This window comes from Falco cherrug, chromosome 10 (assembly GCF_023634085.1).
Source record: "Falco cherrug isolate bFalChe1 chromosome 10, bFalChe1.pri, whole genome shotgun sequence".
In the NCBI taxonomy this organism is placed as follows: domain Eukaryota; kingdom Metazoa; phylum Chordata; class Aves; order Falconiformes; family Falconidae; genus Falco; species Falco cherrug.
Genome location: NC_073706.1, coordinates 34,412,881 through 34,432,708, shown reverse-complemented (window position 1 = coordinate 34,432,708; position 19,828 = coordinate 34,412,881). Strand labels below are relative to the sequence as shown.

At 49.2% G+C, this 19,828-nt stretch overlaps 1 protein-coding gene across 1 annotated transcript in view; it reads right to left on the bottom strand.

The window, feature by feature from the left end:
- PNPLA2 (patatin like phospholipase domain containing 2) overlaps window positions 1–19,337 on the bottom strand; it is a 30,008-nt gene extending 10,671 nt beyond the window's left edge. The window contains exons 1-3 of the mRNA XM_055722341.1: window positions 18,976–19,337; window positions 3,283–3,515; window positions 3,056–3,121 (exon numbers count right to left, since the gene is read on the bottom strand). Coding sequence (XP_055578316.1) covers window positions 3,056–3,121; window positions 3,283–3,515; window positions 18,976–19,162 — 486 coding nt within the window. The 5' untranslated portion in view covers window positions 19,163–19,337. The remainder of the gene's footprint in view (window positions 1–3,055; window positions 3,122–3,282; window positions 3,516–18,975) is intronic.
- Window positions 19,338–19,828: the final 491 nt, after the last annotated feature.

The window sequence follows — 19,828 nt, the reverse complement described above, 5'->3', positions numbered from 1 at the left end:
TGTATCAGGGTTGATCCTGCCATTTGCTGCTTGGAATCCTTCCCTTTGGACAGGCTTAAATGCAAATCATCATACAGGAGCTACATAGCCCCATAAGCAGTAGCTGTAACATCTTTCAGCTCTGCTGGGTGAGGAGCTGCGCTGGTAGAAGGTGAACCCAGGCAGAACATGGAAATGCTGGTTGGAAGAGGAGGCGCTCCACTCTCCATCATGCTCTGCCTTGTCTCACAGGCAGACTGACCACTGACACTGGTCCTTTGCTGCACAATGCCCAGGAAAATGCAGACGCTTTGCACTTTGTTCTCTCCTGCTCTGGATAGCAGACAGGCAGAGACCTCTTCAGGCAGCTTCTGTGAGCCTGGGGAAAGGTTCACAGGTTCTTGGGCTGAAAGCAATCAAATTCCTCTCCTATCGAGGCAACAGGGTCAAGATGGACTGCCCTTAGTTTCTCAGGGGCAAACTAAACCTTGGGGCTACCACTGCATACAGCCTACAGGTTCAAGAGCTGGCTTGCAATTACAGTTGTAGGCTACAGCAGCACGAACTCATAGCACAGGGCATTTTATCCTCATGTCAGGCCTTGGTCACCAAACACAGTATCAAGGCAGACAGAGATCTCTGCACCACCTGGATTTGGACAGTGAAGAAAGTGGAAGGATGGGATAGATTAAACTCAGAGAAGTACGCCGTCTCAGAAACAGTGACACTCAGCTGGCTTACAGGATGCTCTCTAGACAACAGAGGTGCCAAAAATCAGTTGAACCCTTGCCCCCTTTTAAAGCGGACATCAGTTTCCCCTAAGCCGAAAGTAACCATAGCAAATTGTCTGTCATCATCTCCCCAAAGCTGCTCCACTGGAAGCCGGACTACGTGCAGCTAGAGCTGGAGACATCTGGCTGACTCCCTCTGCAAGGGCAAGATGACGACAGGCCGAGTGGGAAGGGGACAGAAGCAGGCACCACCTGCTTTGTTCAAAAAAGATGGTGGTAAGCCTTTTGGTCACTTAAGACAGACAATAGTTATGCAGCAAGGCTGCAGAAACAAACGTTTCCCTGCGGGTGGCAGCATGAGTGCACGGATGCCATTAGAAAGAAGGCTTAGCAACAGAAAGGCGACCAGCAAAGCCTTCTCACAGATGGCAAGCCAGGAACACAGGTGCAGACCCGGCCCTCGGGTCCACCATTCCCCGAGCAATGCCGATTTCCATTCCTCACTGAAGACCAGCTGCCGCTTCTTTGGATTTGCCTGAATCTCTAGCAACCCACTCTCCCACCTCCTGCAAAGCCCCTAGCAGCAGAGCCACAGGCTGGAGCCACCAGGGGCCTGCAGGTGTGAGCACCAGCAGCTTTTGGGGGTGGTTCATGGGCTGGGCACCGCAGAAATCACCCCAGTTCCATTCCCTTATTGTGTCCTCCCATGCAGAGGGCCCCTCACTCACATGAGCTGACAATTAGCTTTCTGACCCTTGTTAGGGGTTCATCTCACCCACTTGCAGAAAACACTTCATGACTAGAGTGTGTGTTGACACTTCAGTTATTAACCCTTCCATTTCTTGGTTCTTTGAGAGTTAGGTGGTTCCCCCCCCCATCTTCATCATCTACTCCATGGGCTCAGAGAAGTAAACACTACAAATAGATTAAGAAGGCAGAATATAGATTTTACACCTTACACACAATCATACTGCTTGGAATACTGGTCCTCATGCCAGGCCTGTCAGTTCGTCCTGTGGCAAACACAGTCATCACAGGCATACTAGGAACTGTTTCAAAACCTTTTCTCAGGCTCATACCCAGCCTAATTTAACATTTACCCTCACCAGTGGTGCCTTCCAAGAGACAAAGAGCCATGGTTTTCTAGGGAAGAGGTAGGAATTATTTCCTCATCTCTGTATTCTCTCTCCACCTTTTCCCATGAGGAATTCTGACACAAGAAATCATCCTTCAGTGTGCCAGGGCAGCTGCACATTCCAGAAACCCTGATGTACAGTTTTGGAATTCTGCGATTTTGCCTGATCCACACTAGCCCCAAAGAGGTGTCAGGCAAGAGCCACTGTTATGCTCCCACCAGCTGTGGGACAAAAGCCCTGGCTGCTGCTGCTGAGAAAATACCAAACCATTACTGAATCTGTCACTTCTCTGAAGGGCTGGACATTGGACATTTCTTCTAGTTCATTTCCCTGCCCAACCTGCTTGCACAAGACAAAACAGCCAAGCTGTATATCCCACGGGAGCAAAACTGACCCCACTTTCAGGACACAGACAGCAGCAGGAAGCAGATTTGATGCTGCACTCTGACAGACTGAGGTGTCTTGGTCAGGTCAGTTACAGGAAACCAGGGCACACATACCTTAATAGCAGTTCTCCCTCTCCCTTTTGATTATTTACTTTGCCAACATACTGCCTTTTAACACGTGTATTAACCTATGTAGCACAAGGGGAGTCCAAGGGAGGTCCTTAAGCATGACCGCAATATCAGAGATGCTCCAATTCTGCAGAGCTTTCAGATGGTTACATTTCTAACATGCAAACACAGAAGGGACAAATTGCTCTGGACAGCCTTAGACATGATATTAAAAAAAGCTCTAGCAGGCAGCAGACCATATTCCGAGAGGAAGGACAGGAAGAACTCCATGGAAAAGAGGTCTGGTATCAGCACCACTAGTTAAAACCCTGCAGAAAGTGTCAGGCATATAGGAGAGGGACTACACACTTGTGATTTCTATCCTGGACCCAAATTCTTTCCACACGCAGAGGGCTGAAGCCTCAGTGATGGACAGCGTTGCTAAGTCAGCCAGCACCTGCCCTGACTGTGCTGTATATTACTATCCCATTAAATCCTCTAGTCTTCAGGATATTTGTAGCCAACTGCAGGCAGCAGTGAAAAGAAGGCACAGCCACTGTTGGAAATTGTTTATTTGGGAATTTCTCGTGCCTCTTCAGGTTAATTGCTGCCAGCAGACAGGCAATAAGACTGACAACACTGAGTACCAGGATTTCTGCCTTCTTATTTGTTAGTACATGATTTAATGAAGGAGCATCTTAAGAGTCTTACTTACCACTCCACGCAAGGTTGGAGGTATCAGCCCACAGTACACAGGGATAAAGGTGCTGCAGACACAGGCCTGAAGGAGAAAGAGATCCAGAATGTAAGAAGCAGGTTAAAGCCTTCTGAACCTATTACTCTTCTCAGAACACCACCTGGCTGACAATTATACTCCAGCACTAAGGCAAAACAAAACTGCATGCAGTTCCTGCCTAGCCCTCTGCAGTAATTTCCATTCACCTGGATGAGCTCCTCCTTGGAATGGAAGTCTGACAGTATCACATTTTCTCCATCAGAGACTCGTGTCAGGGAAATACCCAAACGTCCCGCTGCAACTTCATGCCCATTCTCCGGCACAGTCTTGGACAGGCAGAGCCGAATGATCTTCACCAAGTTGAAAGATGGATGGAGTGGGCCCAAGAACCTCTTCCGGGCTTCTTTTGACACTCTAATAATGCTGGCACCAGCCTCACCTGCAACAAGAGGAAAAAAAAAAAGTGCACCATGAAATTCATGCATGTAAGCAAAAGTGCCAGTAAACAGAAACATCAATGCTTTCCATCAATCAAAGTGATTCCAGCTCTGCTGTGAACGTCAGCTACATCTCAGGTGGGCAAGATGGACACTATGTTCCATTAGGGAATCAGCAACTTAATGCCTCCTTTGGTGCCCCGTGCTCAATTCCACAGCACAAAACTGGGCCCTGATGACAAGCAGAAGTCACACAAAGGCATGCCTGCCTTCCCTTTCACACGGTGACCCGGCTGTTTTTGGAAGAAAGGAGACATCTCATCTGCACAAAAAGGAAGGCATCTGCTAAGTCCACTCTCTCACGGTGACTAGGAGCCTAATCTGGCAAGAGTATTGGAGCTCTCCAGTGGGAAAGGAGAAAACAAAGCAAAAACAACAACTCAAGCCAAACCCTCAGTGCCCAGCATGCTGCCCTTTCACACACTGACTGCTATTTCCACATGCATCTCCTAGACACAGCAAGATACAAGACAACAGTTCCTTTAAGTAGCAGCCAACCACTGCACTCCCAGGGGCATTGGGAATATACATGTGAGAAGAATGTGAGGGGAAGATCTAAAGAAACCAGGAGAAAAAAAATAAAAATAAAAAAATGCTTTTGCAAATCAAGACTTCTCTCCAATGGAACTGAAGTTCAGTTTCCAGAGAAAGATGAAAGACCACCCGTTCAAGCCAACGGGAAAACCCTCCATTTTGTTCTCTCACGCAGTCCTGCAACTGCAGAAAGGAGGCAGCAGAATGAAAGAACCTGAGTTAGATCCAGGTTGATAAATATAACGGAGATAAAAACACCACCACCCTTAATGCTATGTTGACACATCCCACTCTTTTGCAATACATGTGTGCCAGCAACATGTTTTCCATTAACACAGCCTGGGAATATAATTGTGTGCTTTGGAAACCCATCAACACCAGCAGCTCAACCACGCACAGAACCGGACCCTTGAACATGACCAGAGATTCTGGGGTCAGGCACTGTGAGGTAGCATCTTGGCAGAAAATCCAAAATTCCCCCCTCTGAAGCAATGTTTAACACTATAATCCCAGCCTTTTGCTCTGTCCTAGGGCAATGTTTAGCAGTCTACTACCGATCTTCCTCAATTAGCAGTAAGCCATTGAGCCCAACCTGTCCCAGATAGTAGCCACATGGTTCAACAACTTCCCAAAGTGAAGTCAGCCAGCCTCGCAGAAACTACGTTTATCCCAGCACCACGCCATCAGCACTCATAACGCTCCCTAAGACACCTTCACATCTGACAAGGGAAGGAAAGACACACAAACTGCAACAGGGCCAAAACCCAAATGAATGCCAGCCCAGCACCTTGGCCGCACGACCCCAGGGAACTCCACTGCACCAAGTGCATTGCAGGGAGTTGCTGGCTTAGCTGAAAAACCCAGCGGGAGGGTGGGTATTGAGTGTGCAGATGTGGGGATACACCCTATGTGCAAAGGCCGTGGTGGTGGTGGTGGAGTTTGTGAGTAGGGTGTCACCCCAGAGATGGTGCTTAGAGAATGAAGCTTTCCGACTTGGCATCTCAGTGTGCAGAAAGATTTGATATTGAGCACTGAAGACAACTGCAATTAAATTGAAATTATGACTATTTGACCTAAAATGTGAGCTGGAAGGTTTTTTTAAGAAAAACAAAATGGCCAAGTCCCAGCTATGCCAGGAAACAGACTGTCTCAGCATTTGAGGGGAGAATTCAGTTGCAGCTGCCTGCTCTATCAGTTTCACAGCCAAGAGGACGAAGTAAGAATTATTGCTAATTAGCAATTTTATTCTTTAACTGCTTTCTGGGTGTTTGGTTTTTGAGGGGGGTTTTTGGTTTGTTTTTTTAATACATGTGCAAAATACAGGTATACACACAGGAACTTGTGAGATGTTTTCACTTAAGGGCACCTGTGATTCTGTTGGACTTGCTGGCTCACTTGCACCAAAGCTGGGCGCAGAACAGCTCTGTGGGAAGAGACAGGCACAGGGTGATCTGCAGCACCACCAGCTTTCCTGGAAATAAGGCTAGCTGAGGGTTCAGCCAAAGGAGTCAGGTTCACGTAGCTAGATCCATGACACATGACAAGCCCTCTTAGAAATATACTTGGGAGGAGAGAAGAGGTGAGAGTGGTTTAATCTCATTACTACCAGAAGTGCTATTCCAGGAAAATCAGCTCACAAGCTGTCAATTACTAGGGCTAGTCCAATGCCAATTCCAATCCACAGGAAAGTTTCCTATGGCTTTTGATGGACCTGGCAATTCAGGATACAGGGTCATGTGAAAAAGCTAAATTAAGTTCCTCTTCCCTTATCGAGGTACATACCGAGGGGCAGAGGCAATTCTTAGCATTTAGTATTGCTTGCTGTGAAAACATTTCATTCTTCTACCAACTAATTAGTTCAACACTTTTCCCTATACATATTTGTTAAGCCAACATTCCTCTAAAAGTTATATATTCATATGTGGAATATTCTGTTTTCATCAGAAAAGTCATATCCTTCTTCTTCCCTGCCCCCACCACTGCCCCAGCAGGTGTTGTTATACATGAACCCGAGTACTGCAGGGCCATCCATCGTCCTTATCTGATGCTCCTTTGCGTCATCACCACTGAAATTCAGACAGTTGCGTCCTGAAACACCCCAACGTGTCCCTCGTCAGACAGGGGAGACCAGCTGCTCCACCTCTGCTGGCTCATGCTGTGCTCATACTGCAGTAGCTACAAGGGGCAAGTTACTGTTACTGGTCGGAAAAGACCTGAAGGCAGTTGCTAGTTCGCATTTCATTTTTAAGCTATCAAGCCAGCTTCACATTAGCTTACTGACATAGCAAGATCATTCCCTTAGAGAACTGGCTGCCATGCTCGACTCCAAAATAATAACCCAGTACCTAAGACTCTACTGCCTCGCAACCCCCTACGCTACCCTTCTCTAATCTGAAAAGCATTCAGGCAGCATGCGCTATTTATAATGGTACACAAACACCTTTACTGCAGCCTGCTGCTGCTCTGTATCTGGAAAAGGAGAAGAGCTGAAGATCAATCACCTAAACCTGATGTTAGCTGGGCTGCTGGGAAGACATTTAACTGCAGCTAAGAGCTCTGAGATGAAAGAGAAAGGCTACTTTCAAGCCTGTGCAATGCATAAGGATGAGGATCTTGCAAAGGTTAGCCACCTCATGGCAGAAGGGGTGATGAGCACATCTTCAGCAGGAGGGCTTTTGCGCTAAGGGCACCGTGATGCTCTCCTGTTGACGTTAGACCACATAGATATCAGTTTGCCAGCTAGCAAAAGGACAGTTGACCCGTAAAGTATTTAGAGTGGAAAAAAAAGCCTAAGACACAAACAAAAATAGGAGCAGAGCAGGCTGACGAGGGAGGGGGCATTCTGGACATTCCACCCCACAGCTCCTGTGACCATGGCTCACCCATGACGCTGCAGCTCCCTCTGGAAGAGCTCCACAGGAGCACAAAGATCACCCTCTGTGCCAGGAACATTTCTGCTCCCTGGGTAGTGCAGCAGTCCACAGAACACAAGCTTAAAGGGAAAGCTGTCCAACAGGGATGGAGAACAGAGGACAGCACAGCTGATGGATGTAGAGACAGCATCCCTCCCATCCCTGCTGATAACAGGCACAGACAGAAGTCACACCCCAGACTGCAAACACCACACCTCACCTGGACCACTGTGGCAGGCAGAGAACTGTGCAGATCCTCACTAAACCTGCTTCTCAGTCAACATCAACAGGAATTCACAGGGACTCCTTCCTACACATTGGCAACGCAGGAGGCACCCCCCGCTCTCCTCATTCCCATTACCCAGCTAAGGCTCCAGACTGGCCAGACATACCAATAGCTTTCAAAGGAAGCCGGCTAGCAAAAGGAAGTGTGGGTGCTTTTGACATTCCTCCAGCACCCCAAGCACCCAATGCCTCGTTAGTTTGGGATGGCATGACCAAGCTATTTTAGCTGCAAGATTTTTCAGGACAGGAGCCAGCTCCTGCGCACCCTAACCAGGAACCTCATTCTGGAGCATTCCAAGTTCTGCTCAGTTATCTGTTTGAGTGATGTTTGTGCAATACTCAGCACAGATGCTCCCTGCAAGAGTCCCCACCTACAATCTTCACACTTTGCTTTCAATTCAAATGGTTGCTGAGCTTCATGGGAGTTCTTGTGTTTCCTATTGGTAGATCGCAGTCCAGACCTGAATTTAGGAATGAGAAGGAATTTACTAGCATGATCTCCCCCAAGGTTAATTTAGCTTGTTTGCCTGTCCCTTGCTAATTCAGCTGCTCCTGTACGTTATCCATGGAAGAGCTAAAAGCCAGTCTCTAAAGATGAGCAGGAGTATGAGGACAGCTGTCCCATGTTCTTGACCTGGGTACAAATCCCCAAGCTGCTCCAGCACAGCACACTCAGCTCCTGCACCTGCCTCTTCCCCGAGTACCGAGAGCAGCAATTCACATGCTTTTCCAGCCTGGCCTCTCCCAGGAGATGATACGGTCCTAATTATAACAATCCTGTCACCAGCCCAAAAACGTAAAGCTGTAAACAAGAGGTGATGAAAACAGAGTCTGCAAGCTGACATCAGGCAAATCATGAACAGAAAACTTTACTGGATGTTTCCTTACAGGTAGCTCAAAGCCCCAGGAAGCGCCCATTTGTTCACCCCAAGGAGCAGCACATCGCAACGTGCCGATGACCAAAAGCCAACCCCAAGCCTTGTGGGCAGCGACCTCAGTTTGTGAAAGATCCCACTGCTTGGCTAGACTTCTGTTTCTCTTCCCACACTCAGCTGAAGCGACCTGGTTTCCACTCACTGTCCTCTAACAGCAAGAATCAGACAGACCTTCAGCTGAGCCACGCAAAACAAAGGCCAACATGTCCTGAATGGGAACCTGACCCAAGATGTTCTCTTGGTACCTATCAGCAAGGCTGGGTGGATGGCAAAGGGGAGGTGGGCAAAGAAATTCATGCCAGCAGGAAATAAATGTGCAAAACTTCTTACAATCTTCCCTTACAAGATATTTTCAGGTGACATGTGTACCCCACAGCTGGTGTCAGCTCTTTAATTTCAGCGTGAAATCCTGGACAGATGCCTAAAAGCATTGGGTGTGGAAACAATACTACTTCTGGCAAGTGAGGGATAGGTATAACTCCCACTATTTAACACGAAGAAAAATCACCCATTTTTACACACTTGAGGCTAGGAGATGGCAACTAGCAGTGAAGCCTTTAAAGGAACCAATTCTCTTCTCATCTGTGCACGCCTTCCTGTAAGCCAGCAATATTGAGAAATACCATGTACCAGAACAAGCTGTTCTTCTGGGACTTCCCTAATTTTTGTTGTTCTGAGGTGTGTTTATTTTTAAGTTTTTCATTCAAACCTCCTCACCTACTACTTTGCCATCAGATAAGAAACAGCTCAGCTGACTTGGCTCAAGATAAGAAAAGCTTCCTTCCTGTATCTATTTTTTTTTTTTTGTGAGACATAGGTAGCAAACACAACTCTTCTTACAGCACACACCCACTCAGCCTACAGATAGCCCCTACTGCTTCACTGACTGTTCCATGTGACAGGTAACCCTCCCCAACAGGGGCTCTATGCAGGGATTTAACCCCAGAGCAACAAGCAAATGATTTTGCAAAGGATTTTTCTTAGGAAAGCCTGGCCACTGTCTGTAAATAATGTTTTTTCTCCCCTTTGCTTCAAGAGTAAGGGGCACCAACTCATACCCTATCAGAGTAACTCCTCGGGATCCCTACCAAACAGTGGTAAGCAACACCTGTTTTGACCTTACAGGTGGAGCAGGTGGAAACACTGAGAGGAAGAGACAGCTTTTCAAGTAGTGCCAGCTCTCACAGCCAGAGGCGGATGCTGAATGCTCAGCCCACAACACTTTCTGGCTCAGATTCTCAGTGCTCAGCATTGCAGAGTCTGGACACAAACAGTGCTGAGGCACAGCCTGCAGCAGGAAGACTAAGTAAACCCAGATCACCTGCAACTGTTTCAGAGCCAGAAGCCTACCTCATTAATGTGGTTGTCCCCAAGATGTTTGCTTTTCTATTTCAAGTTAAGTCTGGGGAAAAAAAGCAAAAAGCTGTTTGTCACTTTACCTGTTTAAATAAAGCCAAACCAAGAGCCATTCTTCCTCTTTCAGCCAAAAGCGGTCCTTGTTTTGTGTACCAGTTAACAGATGAACCAGAACTATTGCAAAATCCTGAATATGAGGAGCATAAGAGAATACCTGCATTTAAGCTGCCTGAATTTCTTCCTCTTGCACAGAGCAGCTCACTAGGCAGCCCACAGTGACTGCTGCCTGCCTGTCCACCCACTGGTACCCACAGGGAAGGACCCTCATGCAAGCCAAAGTACAGATGCACAACTTGTACCTCATCTCACCTCTTATAAGGTAGGTTGCTCTGCTTCGTACAGAAGCAAAAAGGCATTGGGAGAACAGGCACAAGAGCTTCCAGGCTTGATTACATCTCTAAGCTAAACCTTTAATGTAGTGTTGGCACACCAAAGCCATACCAGGCAAGTGATGTTCTGCAAGCTGAGGCCCGCTTTGTTTCTGTGGCCAGGACGGGAGTGTTTGTTTTTGCAACACAAATCACAAAACAGTGCAGCTGCTACTGCGAAACAGTCAATAGGAAGGCCAAGAGGCAGCTCAGTTCAGGCAGACAGCCAGGATCATTCTGTCACAACCACAACAGCAATCCCCACTAGTCTGATTTTTCTCCACTGTAATTGCCTAATACAAGTCTTAATGCTGCATTTATGTTCATTGCATTAGAGAGAAATTAAGCGGTATACCAGCACATGAAAAGGAAAGGTTGCTCAGGATCCCAAGCAAGCCGTACCGAAAGCCATGTGCTGTCCTCCACCATCCATCAATTCCTGTCAATGCTACCGAGCAACTCAAAGTGCATGGGATGACAAGAAAAGGGGACTCGCAGAGTAAGAGAAGGTACAGCTCAGATCCCCGCTGCTTACTAGCCAGAGCAATGCTGGGTTTGGGGTACTTTTAAAAAGTAAGTACTCAGCAAGATAGAGCTAGCAGAGGGGAGAAACAGACTGAGAAACACGTAATAATGTGAAATTGCCTTTCTCCTCTGCCTGCACAGAGGCAGAAGTGGAACTACATCCGACTCACTTTATTCAGCCCAGTGAAAGCTACTAACACAAAGCCTCCAGTGGTGGTTATTCTGAACAGGAACCAGTGCAGAAGGACCAGGTCTCATCCACATGCACAATGTTACAAACACACTCCACACTCACTTCTCAGGGTCAGTTTGCAGGACGGCACCACAGACCTAGAGAAGGAGTGCCCTGTTTCCACTTCACAGGGGAGCTATCACCAGAGGCAAGATGTTTGGAAAAAAAGAGATCAGTCCTAAAGGACAGTAGGTACCTTTGCCAGGCACCTGCACCACAGATCCACAAAACCAAGAAGTGAGTTGTCCTTTCTGTTTTCAGAGCCTGAAGAAATAGCTGCCACTCCAGCAGCCCTTCTAGCTTTACCACACACACGACACTACCCTCAGCTGGCTCACCAACACCAAAGCAAGGCTCACACACCACTTTTGGTGGCTTTCAGTCTAACCCCTGCCAAATGCTCTCCTGCATGCTTTCAGGTGGCAATTGTTTTGTGCCCACCAGAGATGTTACTAGAGCCTTTGCTGAAGACTCTCAGAAAAAGAGGCAGCTAGTACTTGTCCCCATCCTTTCCCACTGTACATTTGCACTAAAGCCCTGGCACAGAATGAAAGGAATATCCCTGAAGTCCTCCACTGGCCCTCAGCCTGCATCATACCCAGCTCCCTCATGCTTGCACAGCTAGCCAGCTGCTCCGATCCATGCCAAGCACCTCACCATGCGCCTGTGAGCACACTGCTTGCTGTGCCCGCTTTGCCCTTCCATCCCAACAGGCACATTAAGTATCACCTTACACCCCTGAACTCTTCCCCACAAGCCACAGCATGAGCAGAGCAGTCTCCAGCAAGGAAGGGAGAATGAGAAGCTTCATTCCAAAGCAGTCCTCAGAGAGGCGTAGGCATTCTGCTCTAGAAGGAATGTGATTTTGGTGAAGCTGCTCATCTGGGAAGCGTCTTCAGGCAGACCACAAGGCAGGCTGCATTCCTTGGGAGCCACGACACAAGGATATCTGGAGACTGACGCTGTCTTTCTTCCACGGACGTGAACAGTTGGTCCCCCAGCCATAATCCCCGGTCATCAAGATGACTGTTGTGAGAGCAGCCATGAGAGCAGGACAGGAGCTACTCAGGGGGTTGCACAGACCCCTGCAAGGAAAGAGCTTCTGCTCAACCCTTCCTGCAAGGCTGAGCAGTGCACAAGCAAGGACATCAGCAAGGCAGATGGAGCAACCTCCACCTGAAGCTTGCACGCACAGAATTAACTCTTGTTTGCAAAAGCATGGCTAGTAGTAAAATGGTTACTTTGTTCCCATAAAGAAGTTTTTACCAACCCTACTAAAGAGCAGTGGGCTCAATAAACCAACATAACTCCCCCTGCGTTGACAGCCCCCCTCCCCGAAACAGAGCTCTAACTTTCTCCACGCATGACATAACTGTGGCAGCATAAATCCACACCCTGCCTCCATGACACACTGGAATAACTTTGTTGCAGGCCCAGCCCTGGATCAGCAGCTTCAATAAAGCCGGCAAGAGCAGCTCTTGTAATTAACGTATGTAACACGCTCCCATTCATTTACGCCCTCAGATGCCACCTCCTCTGCTTCAGGATGCTAAATTAGATAATCCACAGCAGTGGCAGCTCAGAGACACTGCCAAAGCCTCTGACACTAAAATGGTACACAATCCTTTAAATCCTAATCCAAAAGGCTTCCAAAACCAAACAAACTGCAGTGTATGAAGAGGGAGAGAATGGCTCACTCAGAAATCCTCCAGGCACAGAACAGCCAAAAGCCTGGGAAAGAGCTGCAGAAGATGCTTCATGAAGCTTGCCGATTCCAGAGAACTTGTCAGACATAAGCCATCACTGTAGATTTGTCCTTTGCCTGTACCAGAAAGCACCAGAGGTGTGGTGTGGGCAAGTGCCAGAGGGCAGCACAAAGCCCTGGATTCTACTAAAACGCCACAACTGACACATCCCAAGCACCAAGACAAAAAGTGCACGCCACCCACCCACCCGGCCTCATCACTGCTGGGATTACATGGAGCTTGACTTGTTCTGAGCCTTTCAGCTGGGAAGAGTCCCCTTCACCAGGAAGGCCGAGGGCTGCTCTCCCAGACACACCACGTTGCAGATCAGCTCAACCGCAGGGACAGGATTAGGCCTGTCAGAAGCAGCTATTGTATTGCAAGTGCCGAACACTCCTCCCTTGCTCCAACTTTTGTAGCTACAACAACCTCCAACATCTTCTCTATACTCCTGGGCTCACCAGTTCCCTCCCTTCTAGATGCTCCGTGGAAGGGATTTTCCACTGCCTCAGACCCTATCACTTCCAGGACACATTCTGCCTTTTCCCAAGGACAGACCTATTTATGGCTTTCTACACGGAGTCATTTCCTCCAGCCCTTCTTTTCACCAGCTCTTACACTCTCTTGGTGCCATAGGCCTACTTGACAAGGAAGACAGCCCAAGGCAAATACACATACATGTGCTCCCTCAACTCCCAGATTCTTGAAGTCACATCCTGACTTTCACCTCAAGTCCCAGGAACGCTTAGCAGAAAGAAAGAGGCCAAGTATTATGGCTGAGCAACAGAGCTGTCGAAGTGCAGAGGATTCGATGGGAAAGTGGTGGCCAGTTTGGAATCCAACCATCAACAGGGTTTGCTTCATGGAGAGCAAGGTGGGCAGGAGTCACCTGCTCACACTGCTCCCTGGAGCAGGAGATTTCTGAGCTTTTGCAAAGGCCCTGGAATTAGAAGGCTTATCCTTTCCAGCTCTGGAGAGAAGGAATGCTAACCAAATTATCATTTCTCCAGCCCTTGCTTGGCCTTTTCAAGTACATTACAAAGCAAGTACAGCAGAGCTGAAAATCCTCTCCAGCCAGGACAGTGAACATTTCATCCCTGCTTCATGGAGGACACAGAGGGAAACACCGAGAAGCCTCGAGTGAGCAGGGGCCTAGCATCAGAGTACAGTCATTCCCAAGCCCACCATACTGGAAAGCAGCATGGGCCTCTGACAGACCAAAACCCCACCATCAGCTACTGGACATGCAGGCAGAGATGCTGTAACCACTACAGCAGCGGGCGTTTGGGACTGGAAGACAAAGTAAGGAATCTGAGGAAGGTTTTTGATTTATCAGGACTAAACTTCCAAACACAATCAATAACCAGATATAGGTTCCTGAAGAACACACAACAGCTTCTCATATTTTATAGGGCTGACTCGTGGATGCCTTGAAGAGTTTTGGGAGATAAGAGGCAGAAAGCAGAACAGCCTAGGCACACTACAAGTTCAAGAGAGATGCTGAAATTATGGGTCAGAACAACCATGCAAGGACCACTTGTGCCATTGGCACTGACACGGCACGGCTGCTGCTGTGGCTGACTGAGCAAGGCAGGGTACCACGGTGGTCTGCACACCTACTGCCTACGTGGGATGACAAAAGAATAAAGACACATCATTGCTACGACTATGTTTTTCACTAGAAGTGGCTGCTTGGCTTCCCTTGCACTCATCCAACAAAATTCCTGCAAGAGCACCTTTCCTCTCGGGAAATTCCTTGTTAGAGCCAGGCAGACAGCAGGAACAAGCTTCTTCCTTCCCAGTAAAAGGTACTGACTGCAGTGCTCCAGCTGCTTGGCTGCCAGATTACTTATCTGGGACACCTGAGCCTGCAGCCCTGTGACCACTGATGGCTCTGATCCAAGCACAGCAGCTTCTTCACCAAGCCAGCGAGCCTTTCCAACTATGTCAGCACAGAGCATTCCCCCCTGCCCTACCCCACCCCCCACCCCCACATTGTCCACCAGTGAAAGCAGCAGCAGCTTTACTGCTTCCAGAACACCACGAGCCTCCCCATGAAATAATCCATGTCTCCATGAATGTACACAAGGGTCCCTCTCCTGCCATTGACTGGGCTGGGGCTGCTGAGCTCAACAACTTTTTCCCCCGCCAGGGCCTCTGCAGGAGATAACAACTGACAATCTCCTGTGCAGAGAGGGACTCAAGTTTTGGGAGGCCACAGATGCTATGTAGTTTTCCTTCATGTAGCTGGGGAGATCTATGAATCGATTCACGCAGCCACACGACACCATTGCATACACTGTCCCTTGGACACTTGGGCCAGCAGAAACTGGCATTGCTCTAAGGACCCCATAGAAATTAAGCTGATTTATTTCCCTGCTCTCAGTCTGGGATTTGGTGTTAAGAGACACCACACACAGAAAATTGCTGTCTTTAAGCCTTTGCACGCACATAATTATATTTCAGGAGCACAAGATTTAAGATGCTGCTATTGTTCATTATCTCAATTTCAAAAGGTAAAAGACAGTTGGGTTTGGTCTTGGTAGGGTTTTTTTCTTCCTGTTACTCAATGGAAAAAGTCGCTACAGTTCAGCAGTGTATTTCCTGGTGGTCACATGATGACAGCTGACAAACCAACCTGGATGTCAAATAACTGTTACTTCATCTTAGGTCAAGCCTGAAAGCGTCCTGGCTAAGATACTAGTTGAAAAACACACACCTGTAGACAAGTCAGGAAGAGCTCTCCAAACAACGCTGCTCAACCTAGCAAACATATGGCCTCCTTTCTCTATTATTAGTACTAGAAGCATCCCCTCAGCTTGATTTATCATTTTCTGCCGATACTGTCGTGCTTTAGGAGGACAGCTAACTCCCACAGATGGGGGTTTGATAGCCAGCTTTGCCTCTGACAGCAGAGCCCACCTCTTCCCCCCCCCCCCCCCCCCCAAAAAAAGCAGGTCAGCAGTTCCAACCCACCACCAGATGAAAGCTGTATAGAACAATACTCACATGCTACACAGACATTTGAGTGCTGTCAGTTAAGTATGAGTCAGAAGCACAGTTTGGGACCTTTGGATCAGCCAAAAATGGCTTTTCAGTGATTACAGGTTCAAATCCCATCATTCCTCCAAGCTGCTACACTTCCAAAGCAGGCACACCAAATCCCATATAGCTCACCACAGTGAGGTGATTCAAGACCCTTAACAGGAATATATACCCTACCCTGTATTAAAGATTTAAGGGTCCAACAGTGGCTTCATTTTAGCATTACTCCTGACTGAAAAAGGGACAGCCTTATCGCATCCAGGACAATGACTGGATTTATTCAAACAGATTCAAACATCCTCAGAGCTCCAGGCCTAGAGTTTGTGAAAAAACGCAGAATTTGAGGTACCCATAAGGAGGAGACTGAAAGCCTGCATAAAAGGACTTTTCACTTGTTTGGCATATAAAGGTGCCTTTCCCGGTGCGCTGGATTCCAGCATTCCCAAGAGAAGACACAGGCATGACAGAAGGCCATCTCCCAGAAAACCCTCAGGACAAGAAGTGATTCATGCTACAACACTGCAGTATGCACAACCAAGTAACTCCTAAGAATGCAAGACTTTGCCCAATGCATCTTGATAGCCACACAGATCATTCTAGTGGAAAAACAGCAATGCTTTTTCATGCCAGTGAACAGAAGAACCTCAAGGTGGGAGACAGCATTTCAGATGCAGGACAATACCACTGTTGTAGCCCTGGAGAATAAACCCAAGATCCCTACAACTTAATGGTAAAGTGCTTAACAAGAGCCAGGCAAGGTCGTATCAGACCACAAATACCTCCTAGCCCCTTATTTAGGAATAAGGGCCTCTGTCTAGCTAATAGGCATGCCCAACGTTGTTTGATTTGGTGTTCTCAAATGTACCTTTGAAGCCCACAGTGAGCTCTCAAGGCTGCAGATTACTTGGTCTGGGCTTTCATTTCAGCGTTAGCCCACAGCAAAGCTCCACTGCCACATGCAAATGATGACAGTGAGGTATTAATTCAGGGAAAAGGCAGGATCAGCTCAGATGTAAAGATCTTACACTCTAAGGTCCAGAGGATCAGAACCAAAAAAAAAAAAAAAGACAAACCACCAAAGGAAGAGGTTTTTTCCACTCCTCCCCAGGAAGTATTTACCTTTGCACAGTAGAGTCTCATTGTGCTCAGAGCCAAGTACAGATGCACGAAGGCACTAGCCTTATCTACACATAGCCAGGTAAGCAAGGCTTCTGCAAAATTCCCCTCTGCTTCGTCATCTATCAAGAGACACTATATAACATTCCAATTTGACGGAGAGGGCAACAGAGTGCAAGATAGCTGCTGCCATAAGCTTCAAAGCCCACAGGCTATAACACCTACTCTCAGACAGAAGCCAGTTGCATGGCAAACACAGATACTCGGGATCCTACAAGAGCCTGTACTAGGATGAACTGCTCTCCTTACACGGGCCGCAGCTATACCTTCTGCCCTGTCCCCTTCTTCCCTATGATTTCATGCTAACCTCTGGACCTCAGCTTGGAATCTGCGTTGTCAGGAGAGTTAACGACAGGGACAAAGTGCAGCAATACTATGCCCCAACCAAGCACCCCATTAGCTTTTACTTTCAGAAGTCAGCTCTATTGCCTTAGAGCTGCTCTCTACCAAAGATATATATGCCAGTCACACAGACAGAGTTCAAAGAAAACTATTCCAGAGAAGTCAAACTTAAGACAGAATTTGAACACCCCAAATCCAAGCCTTGGCTAGCTTTAAACAGCATGGCTTGCCCTCTTTCAGGAGAGAGGCAAATGCTGCCAAGAAGGTGGCCCCTAACTCAGTCCTCTTTATCGTGCCTCCCCTCGTACCTCATAGGGAGGGAGAAAACCTATTGTTCTAACCCTGACCCACAGAAAGCTCCCTACCAGGCTGGGCAGCTCTCCGAGGGCAATGCCTAGTGCGCCACGGATGTTATATGAACAGCAGGAACAAGGTAGACATGATAACAGACTTGCTCAGCACTATAATGACACCTGAGCAAGGCAAAGGCTCTACCACCAACCTGTCTCATGTTTGTGTCACACCTCAGACCAGCACACCGGCCACCCAGTCAAGGAACTAACTGGGCAGCCACCTCTTCAACAGAAGCAACAGCAAGTAAAGCAACCAAATCCCTGGCAGCTGGCAGCAAATGGATCCCTGCAGGAGAAGAGATTAGAAGAGATCTCTTCCCTTGTCCATCATAAAAGCTGGCACCATGGCATGACTACAGACTTTGAGATCCCAGACTGGGATTTGAACAGCTGTTAAGAGCTTCCCATCAAGCTCCAGAAGCAACACTTAAGAATCCTTAGCATTTTGTTTACAGAAATGCCCAATGGAGCGGGAAACTACACAGAAAAGAAAGCTAACTTTTGCTGTGTGAAGGCTACATCTCAAAACTCCGCTTGTCCCCAAAGAGCAGGGAGTGCCATGGAAAGACACCTGTGATCAAGGTGAGAGGAGTTCAAACAGTAAACAAACGTGGTTTCATTGGGTCTAGGAAAGGCTCATCACCCTCCAAGACTAAACAGATATACCTGATTCTCTCACACCACATTCTCCTTTCAAGTTTAAGACACTTTTCTACATTCGTTATTCTCAAAAGAAAAGCTGTCAAGTACAGACTCTGGCATGCTCATTGGCTTTTCCTCCCATATGCAAAACAGCTGAAAATCAAAACAGCAAAAAACCAGGAGACACCACACACCATTCTCTTCAGCTGTTCCCCAGACATGCCCCAAGCAGGAACAGACTGTGTCGCGTGGCTGCTTTGGAGAGAACTTTTTAAGGTTTCTTCTGCAACTTGAAGACTGAGGTAACATCTAGCTAAACTCTGAGACCTAGCTCTTGCAGAGGGCAACAAAATTCCCAAGTGCCCTACACCCCAAGAAATAACCTTCTTCCAGAAATAAAGATGCTAACAACGAATAAAGGGTGATTTCCTAATTACTCGGAGGCGCCCGTCAACTACAATTCGCACACAAAACACGCTGCTGGACATCTCCATCCCCGGCCGCGGGCAGCTCTCTTGCCCACCAGCAGCCCCCAGACCCACGCTCCAGCCCAACGCCAGAACCCAGCCCCCGCAAGCCCCGGGTACCACGGGTGGGGTCAGCCCCAGGACCCCCAGCCACCAGGGGCCTGTGGGCACGGCGGGACCCTCCCGCCCTGGGGGCCGGGGCCATGCTGGAGGCGCTCCCCGCTCCTGAGGGGGCTGAGCGCCCCGGCCTGAGGCGGGGGGGGGGGGGATGCTGAGGTAAAGGCCTTAACAACAAAAGGCCGCACGCATCGAGGAAGGATGAGGAGGGCGGAGCGCTGCCTCCCCACCCTCCCGCTGCTGCTGTAATTAAATAATTAGTAAGAAGGCCGGGAAGAGGGGCCGGAGCGGCGGCAGGCCGCGCTTACCTAGGCAGGCGCCGCTGACTAGGGCGGTGGCGGTGAGCGCCCCGGCTGAGGCACCGTAGACTTTCCTGGCGTTGGCGACGAGGAAGGGGGCATGCTCCTGCAGGCAGCTGGCTACCCCGACGTGGTAGACCCCCAGGAAGCCGCAGCCGGCGAAGGAGATATTCCAGGTGGAGTCAGTGGGGAACATGGCCTCCGCACCCCGCTGAGGGCGAGGGAAGCGGCAGCCGCGACGCGGAGGGGGAGCAGCGGGATCCGCTCACACCACACCGCCCCGGGGCGGGCGGGACGCAGGCGAGGGCCGAAACGGGGCTGGAGGCGGCGGGCACTCAAGGCCTGCCTCTGGGCTGCCGGTACCGGCCGCCGCGCTTATATGGGGCGGCCCGGGCCCGCCCCGGAGGCCCCGCCACCGCCCCGCGGGCCGGCCCCGGCCTTGGGCGGGAAGCGCCGCCCCGCCCCGCCACCCTTCCTCCGGTGACCCCGCGAGCACCAGGCCCGCACCGGGGGCTGAACCGGGCCCGGCGACCGGGAGCGGGGCAGGAGGGGGGGGTGGCCCCTCGCAGCACCCCCAGCCTTGCTGTGTGCCGGGGGGCAGGCAGGGGTGGTGGCCCCTCGCAGCACCCCCAGCCTCGGCCCCTCGCAGCACCCCCAGCCTCGCCATGTACTGGGGGGCAGGAGGACATGTCGGCCCTCGCAGCATCCCCAGCATCACCGCGTGCCGGGGTGGCTGGTGCTTCCCCTCACAAAACATGCTTTTCCTCTGCTCCAAGCTCCCAGAGCTTCCTGCAAGTAGAGCGTTTTGGTTTTTGGGAGATGAGGGGAGAAATAACAGAGGAAGGAAAAAGCTTTCCCCTTC